This window comes from Ornithodoros turicata, unplaced genomic scaffold (assembly GCF_037126465.1).
Source record: "Ornithodoros turicata isolate Travis unplaced genomic scaffold, ASM3712646v1 Chromosome132, whole genome shotgun sequence".
NCBI lineage: Eukaryota > Metazoa > Arthropoda > Arachnida > Ixodida > Argasidae > Ornithodoros > Ornithodoros turicata.
Genome location: NW_026999309.1, coordinates 209,543 through 225,797, shown reverse-complemented (window position 1 = coordinate 225,797; position 16,255 = coordinate 209,543). Strand labels below are relative to the sequence as shown.

General features: G+C 46.4%; 2 protein-coding genes across 5 annotated transcripts; both read left to right on the top strand.

The window, feature by feature from the left end:
- Positions 1 to 84: 84 nt before the first annotated feature.
- Positions 85 to 2,773, top strand: LOC135372219 (putative zinc finger protein 705EP). Of its 2 annotated transcripts, XR_010415883.1 has the most exons (3): positions 85 to 1,456; positions 2,124 to 2,553; positions 2,589 to 2,773. XR_010415883.1 is itself a non-coding variant. In XM_064605893.1 (2 exons), the coding sequence occupies exons 1-2, from the start codon at positions 1,315 to 1,317 to the stop codon at positions 2,489 to 2,491; spliced, it is 510 nt and encodes a 169-aa protein (XP_064461963.1). In that variant the 5' UTR covers positions 85 to 1,314; the 3' UTR covers positions 2,492 to 2,580. The 2 variants fall into 2 exon arrangements, 1 of the variants encoding a protein (XP_064461963.1); XM_064605893.1 differs by lacking the exon at positions 2,589 to 2,773 and having other exon boundaries at positions 2,124 to 2,580.
- A 5,411-nt stretch (positions 2,774 to 8,184) lies between these two features.
- On the top strand, positions 8,185 to 15,736 carry LOC135372222 (zinc finger protein 883-like). 3 transcript variants are annotated; one of them, XM_064605896.1, is made up of 5 exons: positions 8,185 to 8,236; positions 8,487 to 8,555; positions 8,677 to 8,876; positions 12,584 to 12,739; positions 14,007 to 15,736. In XM_064605896.1, exons 2-5 carry the CDS (start codon positions 8,524 to 8,526, stop codon positions 15,215 to 15,217), a joined length of 1,599 nt encoding a protein of 532 aa, XP_064461966.1. In that variant the 5' UTR covers positions 8,185 to 8,236; positions 8,487 to 8,523; the 3' UTR covers positions 15,218 to 15,736. The 3 variants fall into 3 exon arrangements, with proteins under 3 accessions (XP_064461966.1, XP_064461967.1, XP_064461965.1); XM_064605895.1 differs by having other exon boundaries at positions 8,198 to 8,236; positions 8,492 to 8,555; XM_064605897.1 differs by lacking the exon at positions 8,487 to 8,555 and having other exon boundaries at positions 8,189 to 8,236.
- Positions 15,737 to 16,255: the final 519 nt, after the last annotated feature.

Genomic DNA, 16,255 nt, shown 5'->3' with positions numbered 1-16,255 from the left:
ATATGTGTCGTCAATTCATGCAAATTTGGGTAGAACAAGCAGTGCTAAACAGCGTACTAAATTTGGGGAGAAATTGGGCTGAAATACTCAAATAAACTGTTCTGGTTTGGTACAAACAGTGACGTCATTGCATTTACTGCCAAGCAGGATAGTGTGCATTCCTATAGGAATTTCGGTAAGGGCAATTTGCCGGCTAAAAATTGTGTTTTGCCCTAAAGAGGCAACCTTCAGTTCGGGGTGGAAATGGGTTAGCTCCTAAAGCATCAGGCTCTAAATACAGCCTGTGTACTTTTCTCACAACAATCAATCAGTGTGATGCCAACAGGTATTAACAAAGGTGCTGTTGGGCTGTTGAGAAGAGCATTGCCAGTGTTCCAAGGCAGAAATTGTTGAACAGTCGCTGTTCAAAATATAACAGCAGCTCAAGATGTGAGGCTTTCTCATGAACTACGTCCAAGTTAACATGGGTTAGCAGACGACGGAGGAACCTGAAGACAAGTGACTGCGGTGCCTCCTAGTGTGACTAAAGCCACTACCCTCTGAGCATTCGTGTCCGTGCAGCAACTGTCACATGACCTCTGACTTCCGAGCAGTAGGTCGTGTTGCTACATTTTTTTGACCACCCATCGTTGTACTGGTTGATAGTCACATGATCTTCTTTGTCTTACAGGCACCAAAGAGGGAAGAGAAGATTATTCCTTCGAAGACTTTGACGTACATTTCACTCGAAACTGCATCAACGCTGCTTTTCGACCATTTCGCCATTGCGGGTGTCACGTACCTCTTGTTTGGGTGTGCCATTAGATGGGTGCCTCCTTAATTCTCATTGATGACGATCATTGGAACCAATGACCATTGAATATTCACGCAGCGTCAGAGAGAGTAAAACGTGTCAACTTCTCAACGACAATTGGATCCTGCGCATCCTAAGAGGTTCACGTATATTTGGTGACGCTACGTGCATATTCAATAGCCATGTGTTTCAATTGTCGTTGAAGATTATCCATGTGACGGGAGTATAGAACTAGAATGTCGTCTGTTCTCCACTGTTGCACTGGCAGTAGGGGTGGGCTCCGTTATCCCATTGGCTGATGTTCGGACGTCCTTGCTTCTGTTACAGTTGTGAAAGAGGAGTGGGAAGATTTTTCGTACGAAAGTTTCCCCCAGGGAATCGCACACGCCTTGGAAGAGGACTCCGGAAGGCGACGCGATGCCGACACGCAAGAATTCCAGCACCAGTTCTGCAATTACTCTGGAGCGCATGCACCCCATGTTGAGGTCCACGAAAGGCCTCGTGCGGGTCAAGTGTGTTCCATGGGATTTGCACACGGGGATGCCGTGACTGCACCCCCGGAGCACCATCTGCTTACCCTCCAGAGTGTTCGTTCAGAAGAACCAGTGCCTAAGGGATCACTAGGGGACGCACCGGCGGTGAAGGAGGAGCCCAAAGATCTCGGTGAGTTGGATAAACGTTCTTTACGGTCGACGTCCATTTAGCAGGATCTTGCTGTTCCATTCTGTTCCGCACTGTGCATTAAGACGAGCAGCATTCCCTGGAATACTCCAGCGGAAGATGCGACAGACGTCGTAGCATACTGCTGTCGCGCGAGTGCGAGCGATGAGCTATATAAACCGCTAACCTGGGGAATATCCTGCAGAGCTGCCACAATATATCCATTTCACGCGACAGGAAAAGACAGCCTCATTTGCTAGGTGTCGTCTGCTAAGTGCGCGGTACTCCACTCCTGAAGTTCCGACACCGTGCGAATGCACAGTGTTCAGAACTACGGCTTTGTTGAGCGGTGCTTCCGCGTTCTCTCTTCTCTTGAAGGTAATGAAGGTGAAGCCCACATGCAGAATGGCGATACTTCGCTTCAGTATTATTCGAAAAAAATGTTAAAAAAGTTTGATTACTGCAGGTTCCAAAAAAGCTACCTGCGAATAGCATTCAAAGAGCACCAGATATTCGTTTCATATTCAAAATTTCAAATGTTCGCACAGCTCTAGCGTCCACCTTTTTGACACGAATCCCCCCGACGACATACTTTAGTGCTTTTAAGAGAATACACGTTTAATGTTTTCTTAAGTGCGAATGACAGAGACGTTACTTCTTTGTGTCATAGGCGACGCAGAGGGGGATACGGAAGAACCCTTCGAGGGGCCCCAGTGCAGCAGTCCGTGCGCCTCCGAGGGGTTACCCGAGGAACCCCCCAAGTCGAAGCACCCCTTCAAGGGAGGAAAGCGCCGCTGCCACTTCTGCAACTACTCCAGCAACAAGGCGAGCCACGTCAAGAGACACGAGAGGAGCCACACCGGTGAGAAGCGGTACGTGTGCGGAGTCTGCTGCAGGGGATTCGCGGAAAAGTGCACCCTGACGAAACACCTGCGGGTGGTTCACATGGGGGAGAGGAAGCACGCCTGCAACATCTGCGGTCGCACCTTTAAACAGAAGCACCACCTGACGAGGCACACGATGTCTGTGCACCCTTAGGGGCCGTTCCTGTGCACTCCCTGCAGGTGCTGGCCTGCGGAAAGGCGCTCGGATGCCTGCAGGTGCTCACTGCGGAAAGGCACTCGGGTGCCAGCAGGTGCTCACTGCGGATAGGTGCTCCTCCAGCAACAAGGCGAGCCACATCAAAAGACACGAGAGGAGCCACACCGTTGTGCGGAGTCTGCTGCAGGGGATTCGCGGAAAAGTGCACCCTGACGAAACACCTGCGGGTGGTTCACATGGGGGAGCGGAAGCACGCCTGCAACATCTGCGGTCGCACATTTAAACAGAAGCACCACCTGACGAGGCACACGATGTCTGAGCACCCTTAGAGGGCCGTCCCTGTGCACTCCCTGCAGGTGCTGGCCTGCGGAAAGGCGCTCGGATGCCTGCAGGTGCTCGCTGCGGATAGGTGCTCCTCCAGCAACAAGGCGAGCCACATCAAAAGACACGAGAGGAGCCACACCGTTGTGCGGAGTCTGCTGCAGGGGATTCGCGGAAAAGTGCACCCTGACGAAACACCTGCGGGTGGTTCACATGGGGGAGCGGAAGCACGCCTGCAACATCTGTGGTCGCACTTTTAAGCAGAAGCACCACCTGACGAGGCACACGGTGTCCGTGCACCCTTAGGGGCCGTCCCTGTGCGCTCCCTGCAGGTGCTTGCCTGCGGAAGGGTGCTCGGGTGCTTGCAGGTGCTCACTGCGGATAGGCGCTCGCTGCGGGTTGTACACTGGGCGTCGTTTTATTTATTTTCGTTATTTACTCGGACTGGGCTCATCAACATAAAAGTACCCTTTGTAAATAGGCTTACTGTAGAAGCATGTCATAATAAAGTTGGCTGTACCTTTTAAAAGTTGTTGCCGTGTCAGTCGCTGAATTTTGGTCATTCATAGCTAGAGATGGGAAGCCAGTTTTTTTTTTTTTTTTTCTCGTCTCAGGAAAAATTGACCAAAATTTCCAGTTGGCAAAATTCAAAAATGTAAATTTTCGTGCCTTCAATGCGCTCCAACCCGACAAACAGTGCCTTAGGTGCCTCTAATCCGCCAACAACCACCGACTGAGAGCTCCGTCTGGCTGCTCCAAGCGATCGCCATCGCGTTCGCATAATCTCTGAGTTCTGGTCGGAGTGGACGGGTTGTTCCAATTACCTATCGCTGAGTAGACAGCAGTCTCAAGGGATGCTCTGCTCTGCATTTATGCATAGAAGGTGAACACTACTAAGGTTTCTAGCTCATTGTATGCTGTGGCTTGGCCGGCAATGCTTCGACTCAGCCATAACAGCGTTTGTTTCTATTTTTTCCAATTTTTCGAAACCCCCCCCCCCCCCCCCCCAAAGAAAAACATTTTTTTTAGCTCTGCATAGCTCATAATTAGGGCCTGACTTCAGAGTTATACCCGATGATGCCCGATGTTTACCGCCCAATGCGAATCTGAAAAAAAAAAAAAAAAGATGGTTGGCCCGGTATTTCCCCAACTAACACAGGACTTTGGAAACTGGGTTGTAAATGCATTAATATGCTGATGTAAACTGTCAAAACAGATACCATGCCACCTCTTAGATGCATGGACTGAAATATTGATACTCTGCGTCTACTGGTGTGTCATGTATCATGCTGAGTAAAACAAAGCTTTATGCCTGATCCAATCCGATTCAACCAGAGTTGGGGTGAATCAGGTTCAGCTCAACCCGATTACACCCAAAATCCTTGAAGCAAAATATAACCTGATATTAACCCCCCGATTTTGTTAAAAATATATGTCCGAGGAAGTCGGGCCCTACATAGAATCAGAGCTCCCGTTCTTCGGTGTTTACAGTCTCAGAGGTGTTGTGGGAAAGGGCGAAGATAAGTGACAAAATAGAATCTATCCTGTTACTTCATTATGTTCTAAGCAAATTCAATTTTTTACTATACTGTAATTCAGGTCAGTGTTCATTTTCTGCCGTGTTTCGGGTGTGGGGGGCCTCAAAAATTGTAAGCTCCGAAAACCAGACACCCAACCTATAATTAGGGGTGAAAGATGGAAGTCACTGGAAAGGTTAGCCAGGCTGTAGGACCCGAACCCACATTTTCTGCTACTGAAGAAGTACCTTCGAACCCACTCTCATGTATAATTACGGCCTGAAGTTTTTTGGGTTATATCTTTCATCAATAATTCAGGTGTCATCAGGCTGAAACTGAATGCGATTCTGCACAGTTCTGGTTGAATCATATTGAATCATGTGCAAATCTTCAGTTTCCCCCTGGTCCAGCAGTTTTGGGGAAAATACTGGGTTAAACCCTGTCTTTGCCCATTTGAATCGGGGGGGGGGGGGGGAAATATCGGCGTAATCTGGTATGGTCCTAAAAAGTCAGGCCCTACTTATATATTCCTTTGTTGTGTCCTTTTATTGGGGGGGGGGGAGCAGGGGTTTCAGCGACCCCTTAAGAAACATGGTACCTATGGTAGTTCATCTGGGAGATGGAATTGAGGAGAAATCCTCTTCTCCTATGTAAAGTCCCCATATGTTGTTGTTCTTGTTTCCTTCGTAATTTGATTTATTTATCGTTACATTCCAATATGGTAGCATTGTCTACTAGAAAAGGTAAGTAAGGTACATTATTTGTTTCCTTCAGTCCTGCCTTATCTCGTAGGAGTTTAGTTTTGAAAGCACTTGGGTATTTTATTCCAAATTTTCTTTTCTTTTCTTTACTATATGCATTTCTCTGCTATGGACAGAAAACATATATATGTGGGGATGCGTATGGCTGTTTAGTCGGATATCAAGCTCTCTTTACTACAGTGAAACCTTCCTATGTTGGACACCCACGGTGCAGCCAAAGTGTGTCCGAGTTACAGAATGTGAGGGAAACAAAAAATGGAAAAGATCACAGCTGTGCTGCCAGAAATGTCCCCCTTCTTCAATTTATGGTCCTTAGTGGTACCTGGTGGTAGTGGTACCTCTACCCATTCTTCACTGATAATTATTACAGATTTTGGTAGATTCAATTCCGTTCAGATTCCACTCAATGGCATTACCTGTGGAGCTTTTCGAGCAGCTATTACTTGTCTCTGAAGCGTCAGCTCACTTTTCATTGCTTTGATGCAGTGCGCGTTCAAAGCCTCTAGACAAACCGAAGACAAGTGCTTACACAAAGAATTACAATATAGACTGACAGCACTTGTTTTGGACTCTAAAAACTATAGCAACAAAATGCTGATACCAGTATAGGGGAAAAAAGGGGCGAAAGTCAAGGCCACTGGCTCATTGTGGGTCTTTTTGGTGCAAAAATGGGCCGAGATTGAGGTAATTTGGCCAGGATTTTGTCCGATTTAGCAGGGAAAACCCTGTCCTACTTCCGAGATGGGGAGGTGTCCGACATAGAGAGCTTCATCCCCATGTAGTTTCAATGGGAGCCTGCCCGTGCAATGAAATCTTGTCCGACATGGGGAGTTGTCCGAGGTAGGGAGGTGTCCGACTTTGGAGGTTTTACTGTACATCCATACCTTTAATACATGTGGGCTTACTATACAGAGGTTCTACTGTGGGACCATCAAGCAAGTAGCTTGTCAACCTGCCACGAAGAGCATGGGGTGCACCGCCTTTTGCACAAGCACATAGGACAAGTGTCTACAGGATCACCAGAAAGTGCACCCCCAGGAGAGTGTTACACAGACACACAAGCCCGTGTGGTGTTACATGCATATTCAATACCCATTGCTTTCGATCGTCATTGAAAGCTGCCTCCAATGGGGCAAGGGCATTATTGTCAGTGAACGGCGTTCCATAACGTCTGCAAGTAAGAGTTCTATGATGTTCCATAACGTCTGCAAGCAAATAACAGGACAGGTGTCTACAGCATCACTAAACCGTCTACAGGTTACTTGAAACCCACATGTGGGTTTCAAGTAGGGATGGGCCAACGGAATCCTGGAATCCTAGTCCGCAAATCCTGGAATCCTAGGTTCGGGAATCCTAATTCCAGTGCCCGAAATGGCAAATCGTTTGAATCCATCAACCGTTGTTGTCTGTTTCCTTTTCAAATCGGTGCCTCTGGATTGCGCTGAACCACAGTGCTATAAAGCTCTGACATTACAAGCGTAAAAGTAACACGATTTTTCTTTTGATCATTTCTCAGTTTTGTGGAACGAATTCAGACTCGAGAGCCTATGTACCTCCCGTAGTCGATGAGCAACGCACTAAATAAATTACACTTAGCAAGAGGACTTATATTCCTTCTGAAGAATGGGACTTCTTCAAGAAGTATGTGGGTATGTGTTCTCCTGAAAGTTATAAACTACTACAACATAATTTATTCTTCATTCAGCAAAGATACCAGATTCTGCTTGAAAACACTTTTCAGTAAAAGTATTTTTTTCTGTGACTGTTTCAAACTTTTATTTTTAAAGATTCGTATTAGGTGTTCGTAAAGATTCGACATTTGTAAGATTGGTGGATTCACTGAGCCTTCCTTGGATTTGGATTCTGAAATTCTGGATTTGTCTCATATCTCTAGTTTCAAGGGATTGCGTAGGATGTCCTCAATATGGGTATATCGGTGTCTCTAGGATAGTTCGTAGAGGGCAAGGTTGTGGAGGAGGAATGGAGTTCCAAATATTGCACATGTCCGCATGCATTTCTACTCAAGCGCCTTTGGTAGTGCCACGAAGTGAACTCTGGAGATGAACCCTGTGGAACTGTAGTCTTCTGCAGATGGCTGCCACTATGTGTCTGGATGTATTGGGTGAAGCACTGGATGAACACCTGCCTCTGGTGAATCTTGAGCACGCTGTTACCTGAATATTTGATAGATATATTCTGCAATTACTTGCCATATAAAATATGTAGTGAAATTTCCAATTTGCCACGATGTCGTCATTTTGTTCTTATATAATTTATGTACTTTCTCTTAGCCATGTGTCAACAGCCAAGAACAGCCAGATGGAGCTTCGATCCTTTTATATAGTGGGAGAAAAATATGGAAGTATTGTGTTGTCAAAAGTTGATTTTGTTCGAAATGATCAATAAACCATGTAGAAGGACTGAGCAGAGCAAATAATGTGGCAGTCAGGCAAAATATTTGGAGGCTTGAAACTCCAAATCTTGGCCAACAAAGTTTAGAATGCATCTACTACTACTTATATTTGCTTTTTCTTTTCGCTATGAAGATCCACAAAGAGCACATGCATTTAATAATAACGGAAAATGAGCTTGGTAATATTTTGCAAGAATAATTAAAGCTGTTAGAACAAATAAACATCGTTTGATATATAGTTTGAGTAATTCTGTACTGCGCATCCTTCACTCACTTCACTGTTCCAAATAATAATAATGCTTATTGCTTGCTGTTAGCTGTCTAGTTGACTATTAACTAGAGTAGTAGTTGACTATTGCTGTGCGTCATTCTGTTCATATATATTACGCACGTATGTCTGCATGAGTGTGCGCACCGAAACATTTTGTAGGGACAGGGTTCGCCCTAACGCGTCCCTCTCTGAACTTTCGGTTTCGGTTCACTCAAGGGTTCACTTGTCAAGGTGCGGACAATCCTAATTGAAAAGTTAACCCTGATCTGCAGGACCGTCATCTATGCTGCTCTCATAGCTTTTTCCTTAAGAATCTTAGAAAATAAAAAAAAAATACGTTTATAAGGTACACATTGCTTCTTTTGGTCAAGTGAAGGGGGTTATCGTATCGTTATCGCCATCAACATGTACGCTGTTTTCTGTTTTGATGAACTTTTGATATCTGCTTGATGCTCACAGGTTAGTACTGGAATCGGGATGATCGAGATATCGAGATGCACGGAGAGTAAAGTTTGAGTGACCAAGTCTTTAGTCATCGTGATTTTGGTTGTGATTTTCATAGCATGAATTCGTCGTCACGGAAAGTTCGTGTGGTAGGCAGGCGGAATGTGGGGCTACTTTATTCTTCTCTACTGAATCTTGTCTTGTCTTGCGCTGAATTTATCAATTAGACAGTAAAAATTCGCTAACTTTGACCGTACGTTAAAAGACTAGGCGTTGATTGCCTTCTGCCTCACTGGGAACACATGCAAGCACGGATGACAATCCATATTGAAAAGTGAGTTGCTGACTTAATCAACACACTGTTTTTCACTTTCACTGATTGCGCGACAACTCTTAACGTGATGCTTTTTTTCTTTTTATTTCCGGACCCGCGCTTTCGTTCATTGCACGAGAAGACAGCCATATACCTTTCGCTGTGTTGACGTCCTGACTACCACTTTGGATTCACAACTGAGAGAAATGCAGCTGACCTCAGAGTTGAGTGGTCAGCTTCCCGGAGTAAAATCGGCACCTTGTGATGCTCTGTGGTCACCAGAGGAGACCCAGGACCAGCTGCAGCACTGTGACGAGCCTGCAACCAAGCCCGGTACCCTTGGTAAAAATTATAAAAATATTCTAAAAATAAAAATTCTGTGGCCTGCTGGCCACAGAATTCTGGCTGGGAGGGGGGCAAAGCACCAGTTTTTCCCCATCAACCTCTACAATGACGTACACTTCGGAACTTTGCAAAATTGTCGACGGCACGCATAGTACAGTTTCGCGCGCATCAAAGGAACTACAGTGAACCCTCGTTAATATGACCGCCTCCGTTCCCGCAGATTTTGGTCATAAAGCGAATTGTCATAATAACGAGAAAGCGGTCCAGTGGGGACCAGAGGGCATGCACGGCAGAACAAAACGTACGCATGATGCTGTACAACAATTTATTTAATAAAAAAGTCTGTCAGCAATGACTGCTTGGAGTAGCTTGCAGTGATCAGCTTTTCTAACTGTACAAGAGTATTATTGATCACGCAAACATTATTAATGTCATTGTGTTGCTCAAAAAACAATAAGGCAACCTTCAGTGCTTCACTCCTTTAGCAATCCGAGAAGAGGTATGAGTAATATTGAGGACAACAACACCTCGAGTCACCCTAATCCTTTGCGCCCCACTTTAACTGTGTCACTTTGTTCCTGAGAAACTTCAGCAGCCACTCAAAGGGGTGCGTGACGCGGTCATAATAACGGGAGGATAATACGTGTCTTTGACCCCAGCTGTGCCCAAAAATCTCAGTCATAGTCCGATAAGCAGAATGTCATATTAACGGGAAGGATTTACATGGGGAAAAAACCGTTCCCCACGAATTCGGTCATAAAGCGTGAATGTCAGATTAACGGGGGTCATAATAATGAGGGTTCACTGTATGATAAAGAGATCCGACAAAACTATGCAACAGGCAGCTGGGTGGCGAATTCCGAACTAGCTTGCCTCAATTTGTACAAATATTACTATTGAGCATTTATTGTCATTATTCTATCATTACTATTTGTAGCTTGCTTCATTATAGCTTCCTTACGAGAATGCAGACCTGGTATGTTTAACAGCCCCCGTTCAACAGTTTGAAGGCAGAGCTGACTGCTGAAACGTCGGCACCTAACTGTATCAATTTTTAAGTACCCCCTGCTTAATTTTTAATGTAATAAAAGGAGCAATTGTTTTTAATCCTTATAAGGCTTCCCAAGCCTCTTCATTACTCGTAGTCTTGTATCTTTTTCACGTCCATCTGTACCATCCGTCTGAGGACCGCAACTTCCTCATTGACGTCTGAGAGCTAAAACCGATAATTAGAACGTTAGAAAATTAATTACCACTAATTAATTGACAAGGGGCGATGAAAAATGCGATGATACTTTGGATAGACCACACAACTGGCCAAACACGTACAGTTGGTTCCGTTTGTGTGGAGCACTGTTTTTTTCTTCAGCCCCTTGCCCTTTTTCGATGGGACACCCCGTATACTTTTCAAAGGCAATAGATATACTGTATACCTATAAACTATATAGATATATAACAGATATACAGGGTGTCCCAGAAAACGTGTCATTGAATTATAATAAAAAAACTACACCCCCTAGAGCCATGCGGTCAACGGCATTTGTTCTTACTGGGATTTTGCCGCTTCCTCATGTGAATGTCGTGCAACGTAAGTTTAATTATGCAAATTTTTGCGAACTGAACTCGGAAAGTTGCCTAGTAAATGTCACTTTTTTACCCCACCAATGTGAAGAGCGTGTTTAATTTACTCGTATTAATGATAATTTACAGGGATATTCAGGAGCTATACCATCGGAAAAAATGGGAATCGGAAAACTTGGGGTACATGACATTAACTTTACAAGGTGGCAAAAACCTAATAAGAACAAATGCCGTTGACCGCATGATTCTAGGTGGCGTAGTTTTTTTATTATAATTCAATGACACGTTTTCTGGGACACCCTGTATACTTACAAAACTATGAGCTTTAATGGTGAATGTTATACGGAATAGTTGTACTTAATATTCCTGAAGAACATGTCTTAGGTCTGGTTCTCTCGCATCGTGTCACCTGACGACACAAGATTCGCCGCAACGTTTCGTCACGTCTTTGTTCACAATATGTACAGTCGACCCGCGTTTATCCCGACGGCTTCGTTTCCCGTGAAAATGTCCCAATAGCGGGGGCAGGGATGGGCATAAATACACTTTTCAGGTATTTAAATATAAATACAAAATACTACATGTTTTCATGTATTTAAATACTGCTTATAAATACTTTATGTTGAAAGTAATTAAATACAAAATATAAATACAATAAGGCAGTATTTAAATACTGTAACTACTTCAGTAAATACTTTGAGCCGTCTAGGCACATTATTCTTTTAAATTAGTGTATAAATGGAGCCACCTATGGATGCATCTCTGCTGCACACAATGCCCACATATTTCTTTATTTTTCCGTGATGCAGTGTGATGATTTTAGCATCTTGCGTGGACCGACTTTCCATTGAACGGAAACGTCACCTTGAGTGTCAGGAGCAGCGAAGGGGGTGTTAGGACGGTAACGGGAGAAGAACCGACGACGACTCAAAACCAGCTAATGAACCCGTTATCGCTTCATCCACTTTCTGTATGTTGAATAAAGTGTTTATTTGCCGGTTTTGAGTCGTCGTTGTAAGTTCTTGTCCCGTCTGTCTGCCCTGTCCAGTTCCGCCCGCTGCAACGGGGGTGGCGATGCCCTCATTCGCGCATTGTGGTGTTTTCTAGAAGGACGGAAATCCCTGAACACACGGGATGAGTGACCTGTAGCCTCTAACCAAGCTATCCTTCATCGCTGGAGGCTAACGATGTGGAACTCGAGAGAAGCCCACAAATGCAGGAGGATGAGATATGTGTATTTAAGTGTATTTTAAATATAAATACGCCTAAAACGGTATTTAAATATAAATATAAATACTTTTTTGCCTGTATTTAAATACGTATTTTAAATTCATGTATTTATATTTTAAATACTATTTTAAATACAATGTATTTAAATACTGCCCATCCCTGAGCGGGGGGAACCGGATAAGTGAAACACGAAAGTCCAGAGTGATCCTAAAAGGACATCTTTGTTGGCCGTTACACAGAAAACTATCCATTGTCATATGTTTCATTCTAACACACCCATCCAGTTCTTGCAAATCTTTGCGAATGGCATTTACTTGCGAAATATTGTTCCGTTGCTCGAAAAATGATAGCGCTGTACTCAGTGCAGCCCGCGCATTTTCTACCGTCACAACTGATGCATCCATGCTTTCGTCATCAGATTGTTCTTGAACACTATCGGAAGCGACGACACTGACGATGTCGTCATCTGTGATTGCAGCGCAGGGGTCCTCGTTGCGGACCTTCTCAGTCTGAAATGACCAGACTTGCTGAGTGGATTAACTTTTGTGTAACGTGCAAAGTCGGAAAGGGAGAAAATTCTTCCTAACAACACTGTCTTTGTGTCAGTAAAACGGAGGCCACAACCAGGGTTCTCGACCTCGCTTGACCTCGCTTGTGGGCCAAGTGTCATTCCTGGACAATGACCGATAACTGAAGCCGATTGTTGGGTATTAGTCTCTTCTGTTCCCTGGAATTCTCGTCCGAGTCCAGAAGCTGAAGTCCGGATAAACGCGGGTCGACTGTACGTTGAGGTCGAACGTAACCCATTCCTGTATAGGGCATGAAGATGAGAGTCACGTGACTCGAAGCATTGCAGTGTGGATCACATCTCCTTCCTTTTTGTTTTGCTTCAGGACCGACGGATCGGAGGTGCCGTGTCAAAGAAGAACCTCCGGACAACAGTTCAACAGATGAACATCCGATCGTAGAATTGGAAACTGAGCCTTACAACACTGCAATATTGTCAGGACTGGACGAAGTGGGACATGTCCGTGAGTCGACATCAGAAGGTAGATACAAAAATTGTCAACGGGCTATACAGTCGAACCTCTATACAGGGTGTTTCAGGTAAATCCCCGGGCTAAATAATTTGCGAACGGGTGCACCAATCGAATAACTTTCTTTTTTACAAGTATCTGTGCGATACCACCTACCAATTACTAAACCAACTAATTACTGCAACAAACGACCCGCTTCGGTTGCAGATTTTTCTCTAAAAGGTGTCCACTGAAGGTCCCAAAAGGGGTAGTACCCATTTGAATGCCGACAGTGCCCTGCTTTAGAAGTTTCGTTTTTTTTTACGAAACTCATTTGAATTTTTATTTAAATAATGAGCGCCTCCCACTCATTCACACGGTGCGCAGCTTGTAGGCGGTATCGGACAGATACTTGTAAAAAAGAAAGTTCTTCGATTGGTGCACCCGTTCGCGAATTATTTAGCCCGGGGATTTAACTGAAACACCCGGTACAATGAAACTCGCATGGAACACAGTTTCTTCTGTTGTACCGCATATTTCGTTGTATCGAGCCTGACGAAATATGAAAGTCAGTTGCGGCATGGACTACAAATTTCTTCGCTGTACCGCGAATTCCATTTTATAGCATTCCATTAGATCGAGGTTTGACTCTAGTAAACAAAAACTGAGTGACATGTGCATGTGCACGCACAAAAAAAGGGGTGAACTTAGAAACAGGGATCGGAACCGGAACTGAACCCGAACCGAAAACCGAAAAAAAAAAACGTTATTTTCTGACGAACCCGAACCGAACCCGAACAATTTTTTTGTTTTTTCCTGAGCCGAACCGGAACTGAACCGAAAAAAATTGATACGGTTACCGGTTCGGGAATCGGTTCAGAGGTGAATTAATTGTACTACTGACCGACCTTTTTTTTTTGCTCACCTGAAACGGTTATCTCACACCTTTCTCTTACAATCGTGTACGGTGAGCGTAAGCTTGCTTGCATGTAGCAAAATTACTGCCCGTGGACCGGTTAAACCGAGGCCTAAAAAAGTAACTGTTCCAATCCCTGTAAATGCCCCGACCGCCGACAGATTTTTTTTGTCTGTGTATGTGCGGGGGTGGGGGTTCTCCCTGAGCCGAACCCGAACCGAACCGATATACCTGAACCGGTTCAAGCTGATAATTTCGGTTCAGCGGAGCTAAACCCGAACCGAACCAATATACCCGAACCGGACCGAAAAAAATACCGGTTCCGATCCCTGCTTAGAAATGAAGAACATCTGCATACTCACAGCCCCATTTTTACCATTTCAGAAGCAGCAGCAAGCACCAGTGTGGTCCAGACGAAGAATGAGCCCAAAGACATTTGCGATCCAGCGCCTTTGGGTTGCTACCCTTCAAATGCAGAGTCCGACGTCAACATGACGTCATCCCAACCTCCGTTGTTCGAAAACGCCATCTCCGCCATTGTGAACGGTCGGCACGGGGATTCCAGGCCCGGAGACGTTGCTTCGGATGAGGCCGAGGCACGAGATGAGACGTGCAAGCACGGCGTCTGTTCGGCTGCACGCGTTGACAGCGGCCACTCGGACGTTCGGACAAAAACTAACGGCGTGAAGACACTTACCGAGGGGTCCGAACAGTGTCCCGCAGGGTCGTACGGCCGGACGCGAGAGACGAGGCCCGCGAATGACCCACGTCCCACTGCATTACCCCCGTCTGAGAGTGCCAGGTCCCACAACAAGCCCCCCGGCAACAAGAAGCTGTACCAGTGCGACGTCTGTCTCTCGCCGTTCAGCAACCGCGCGTACCTGCGGACTCACAGGCGGACGCACACGGGCGAGAGGCCGTACAAGTGCGACGCCTGCTCCGCGGCGTTCAGCCAGCGCTCGAACCTGCAGAGTCACAAACGGACACACACGGGCGAGAAGCCGTACAAGTGCGACGTCTGCCCCGCCCAGTTCCGGCACAACCCCAACCTGCAGCGCCACAAGCGGGCGCACACGGGCGAGAAGCCGTACAAGTGCGACGTCTGCCCCGCGGAGTTCAGCCAGGGGACGAACCTGCAGCGCCACAGACGGACACACACGGGCGAGAAGCCGTACAGGTGCGACGTCTGCCCCGCGGAGTACGCCCACGGGCACGAGCTGAAGGCCCACGCGCGGGCCCACACCGGCGAGAGGCCGTACGAGTGCGACCTCTGTCCCGCGAGGTTCAGGAAGGGCACGTTGCTGTGGCGTCACAAGCGCGCGCACACGGGCGAGAGGCCGTACGCGTGCGACCTCTGTCCTGCGGAGTTCGGCCAGAGCACGACCCTGCGGCGTCACAAGCAGACGCACGCGGGCAAGAAGCAGTACCAGTGTGGTGTTTGTCCTGCAGAGTTTGTCCACAGGGAGGCGCTGAAGGTTCACACGAGGACTCACACCGGCGAGAAGCCGTACGAGTGCGACCTCTGCGTCGCACGGTTCAGCCGCAGCGCGACTCTGCGGCGTCACAAGACGACACACGCGGGCGAAGAGCCGTAGGAGCGCGATCTCTGTCCGGCACAGTTCAGCCAGCGCAGGAACCGTAACGAGCAAACGCGTACAGGAAAGAAGCCACACGAGTGGCGACCTCTGTCCTGCAGCGAACAGCGAGAACTGGAGCCTGCGGCATCAAAAGCAGACATACAGTGGCAAGAAGCTGTACGCATGCGATTTCTGCTCTGTAGAGTTAAATAGGAGAATGGACCTCGAGCATCAAAAGCAAACACGCATGTACAAGAATCTGTACACGAATCCGTGGACGTTGCAGGATGCACTATCCTGCAACGTCCACGGACAGCAAGAACCTGCAGTGCCGCAGGCGAACGCAGACGGGTGAAAAGCCGCACGAGTGCGATCCCTGTTCAGCGAAGTTGAGTCGGTGCACGTTCCTGCGTGGTAATGGCCAGAGTGTAGAGGCTGCATTGATTCAAACTGTATACCACTGCGTTTCACTACTCTCTTGGGCTTTGAAAACTCGCACGCATGAAGAGAGTGGAGTTAAAATATGTGTACCAGTCGGTTTTTGGTTGATTGTGTTGTGAATGGGGGAACCTCATGCTTCGCTTCCACGGCATATTTTGGGCGAATATTCGAAATTTCGAATATTAAATGAATATCTGATGCTATAACAACAACAACAACTTTATTGTGAGGTGATGAATGAGAATTTTCATCTCCAGGGGTGACACTCTAAACAAATTGCTGGTGGTGATGTGGAGAATGAAATAATGAGCTCGTTCACAATAAGGATCGAAGTCCTATCGTATCCAGAAAGGTCAAGAGAGCTTTGAGGGCTGAGCGTTGGTGGACTGGATGTGTCCAGGGACCAAGCAATTTTGTGAGAGACAGGTAGGGGGCGAGAGTGTGTAGGCAATGTTGATAGCCTAATTTACAGCCGCTGGTAGATCCAATTGAGACCCTCCGAGATACCGGCATCCGTACTATCCGATCACACTTGTACGTCGGCATACAGTAAGTATGCACTAGTAAAACAATACGGAGAGCAACTAAAAATTCCATAAACAGTCAGTGCAGGCG

Coding starts and splice junctions, on each gene's coding strand:
- LOC135372219 (XM_064605893.1), top strand. CDS start 1,315: ATGGGATTTGCACACGGGGATGCCGTGACTGCACCCCCGGAGCACCAT. Junction 1,457..2,123: donor GGAGGAGCCCAAAGATCTCG/GTGAGTTGGATA, acceptor TTTGTGTCATAG/GCGACGCAGAGGGGGATACG.
- LOC135372222 (XM_064605895.1), top strand. Junction 8,556..8,676: donor ATGACAATCCATATTGAAAA/GTGAGTTGCTGA, acceptor TTGCACGAGAAG/ACAGCCATATACCTTTCGCT. Junction 12,740..14,006: donor CCGTGAGTCGACATCAGAAG/GTAGATACAAAA, acceptor TTACCATTTCAG/AAGCAGCAGCAAGCACCAGT.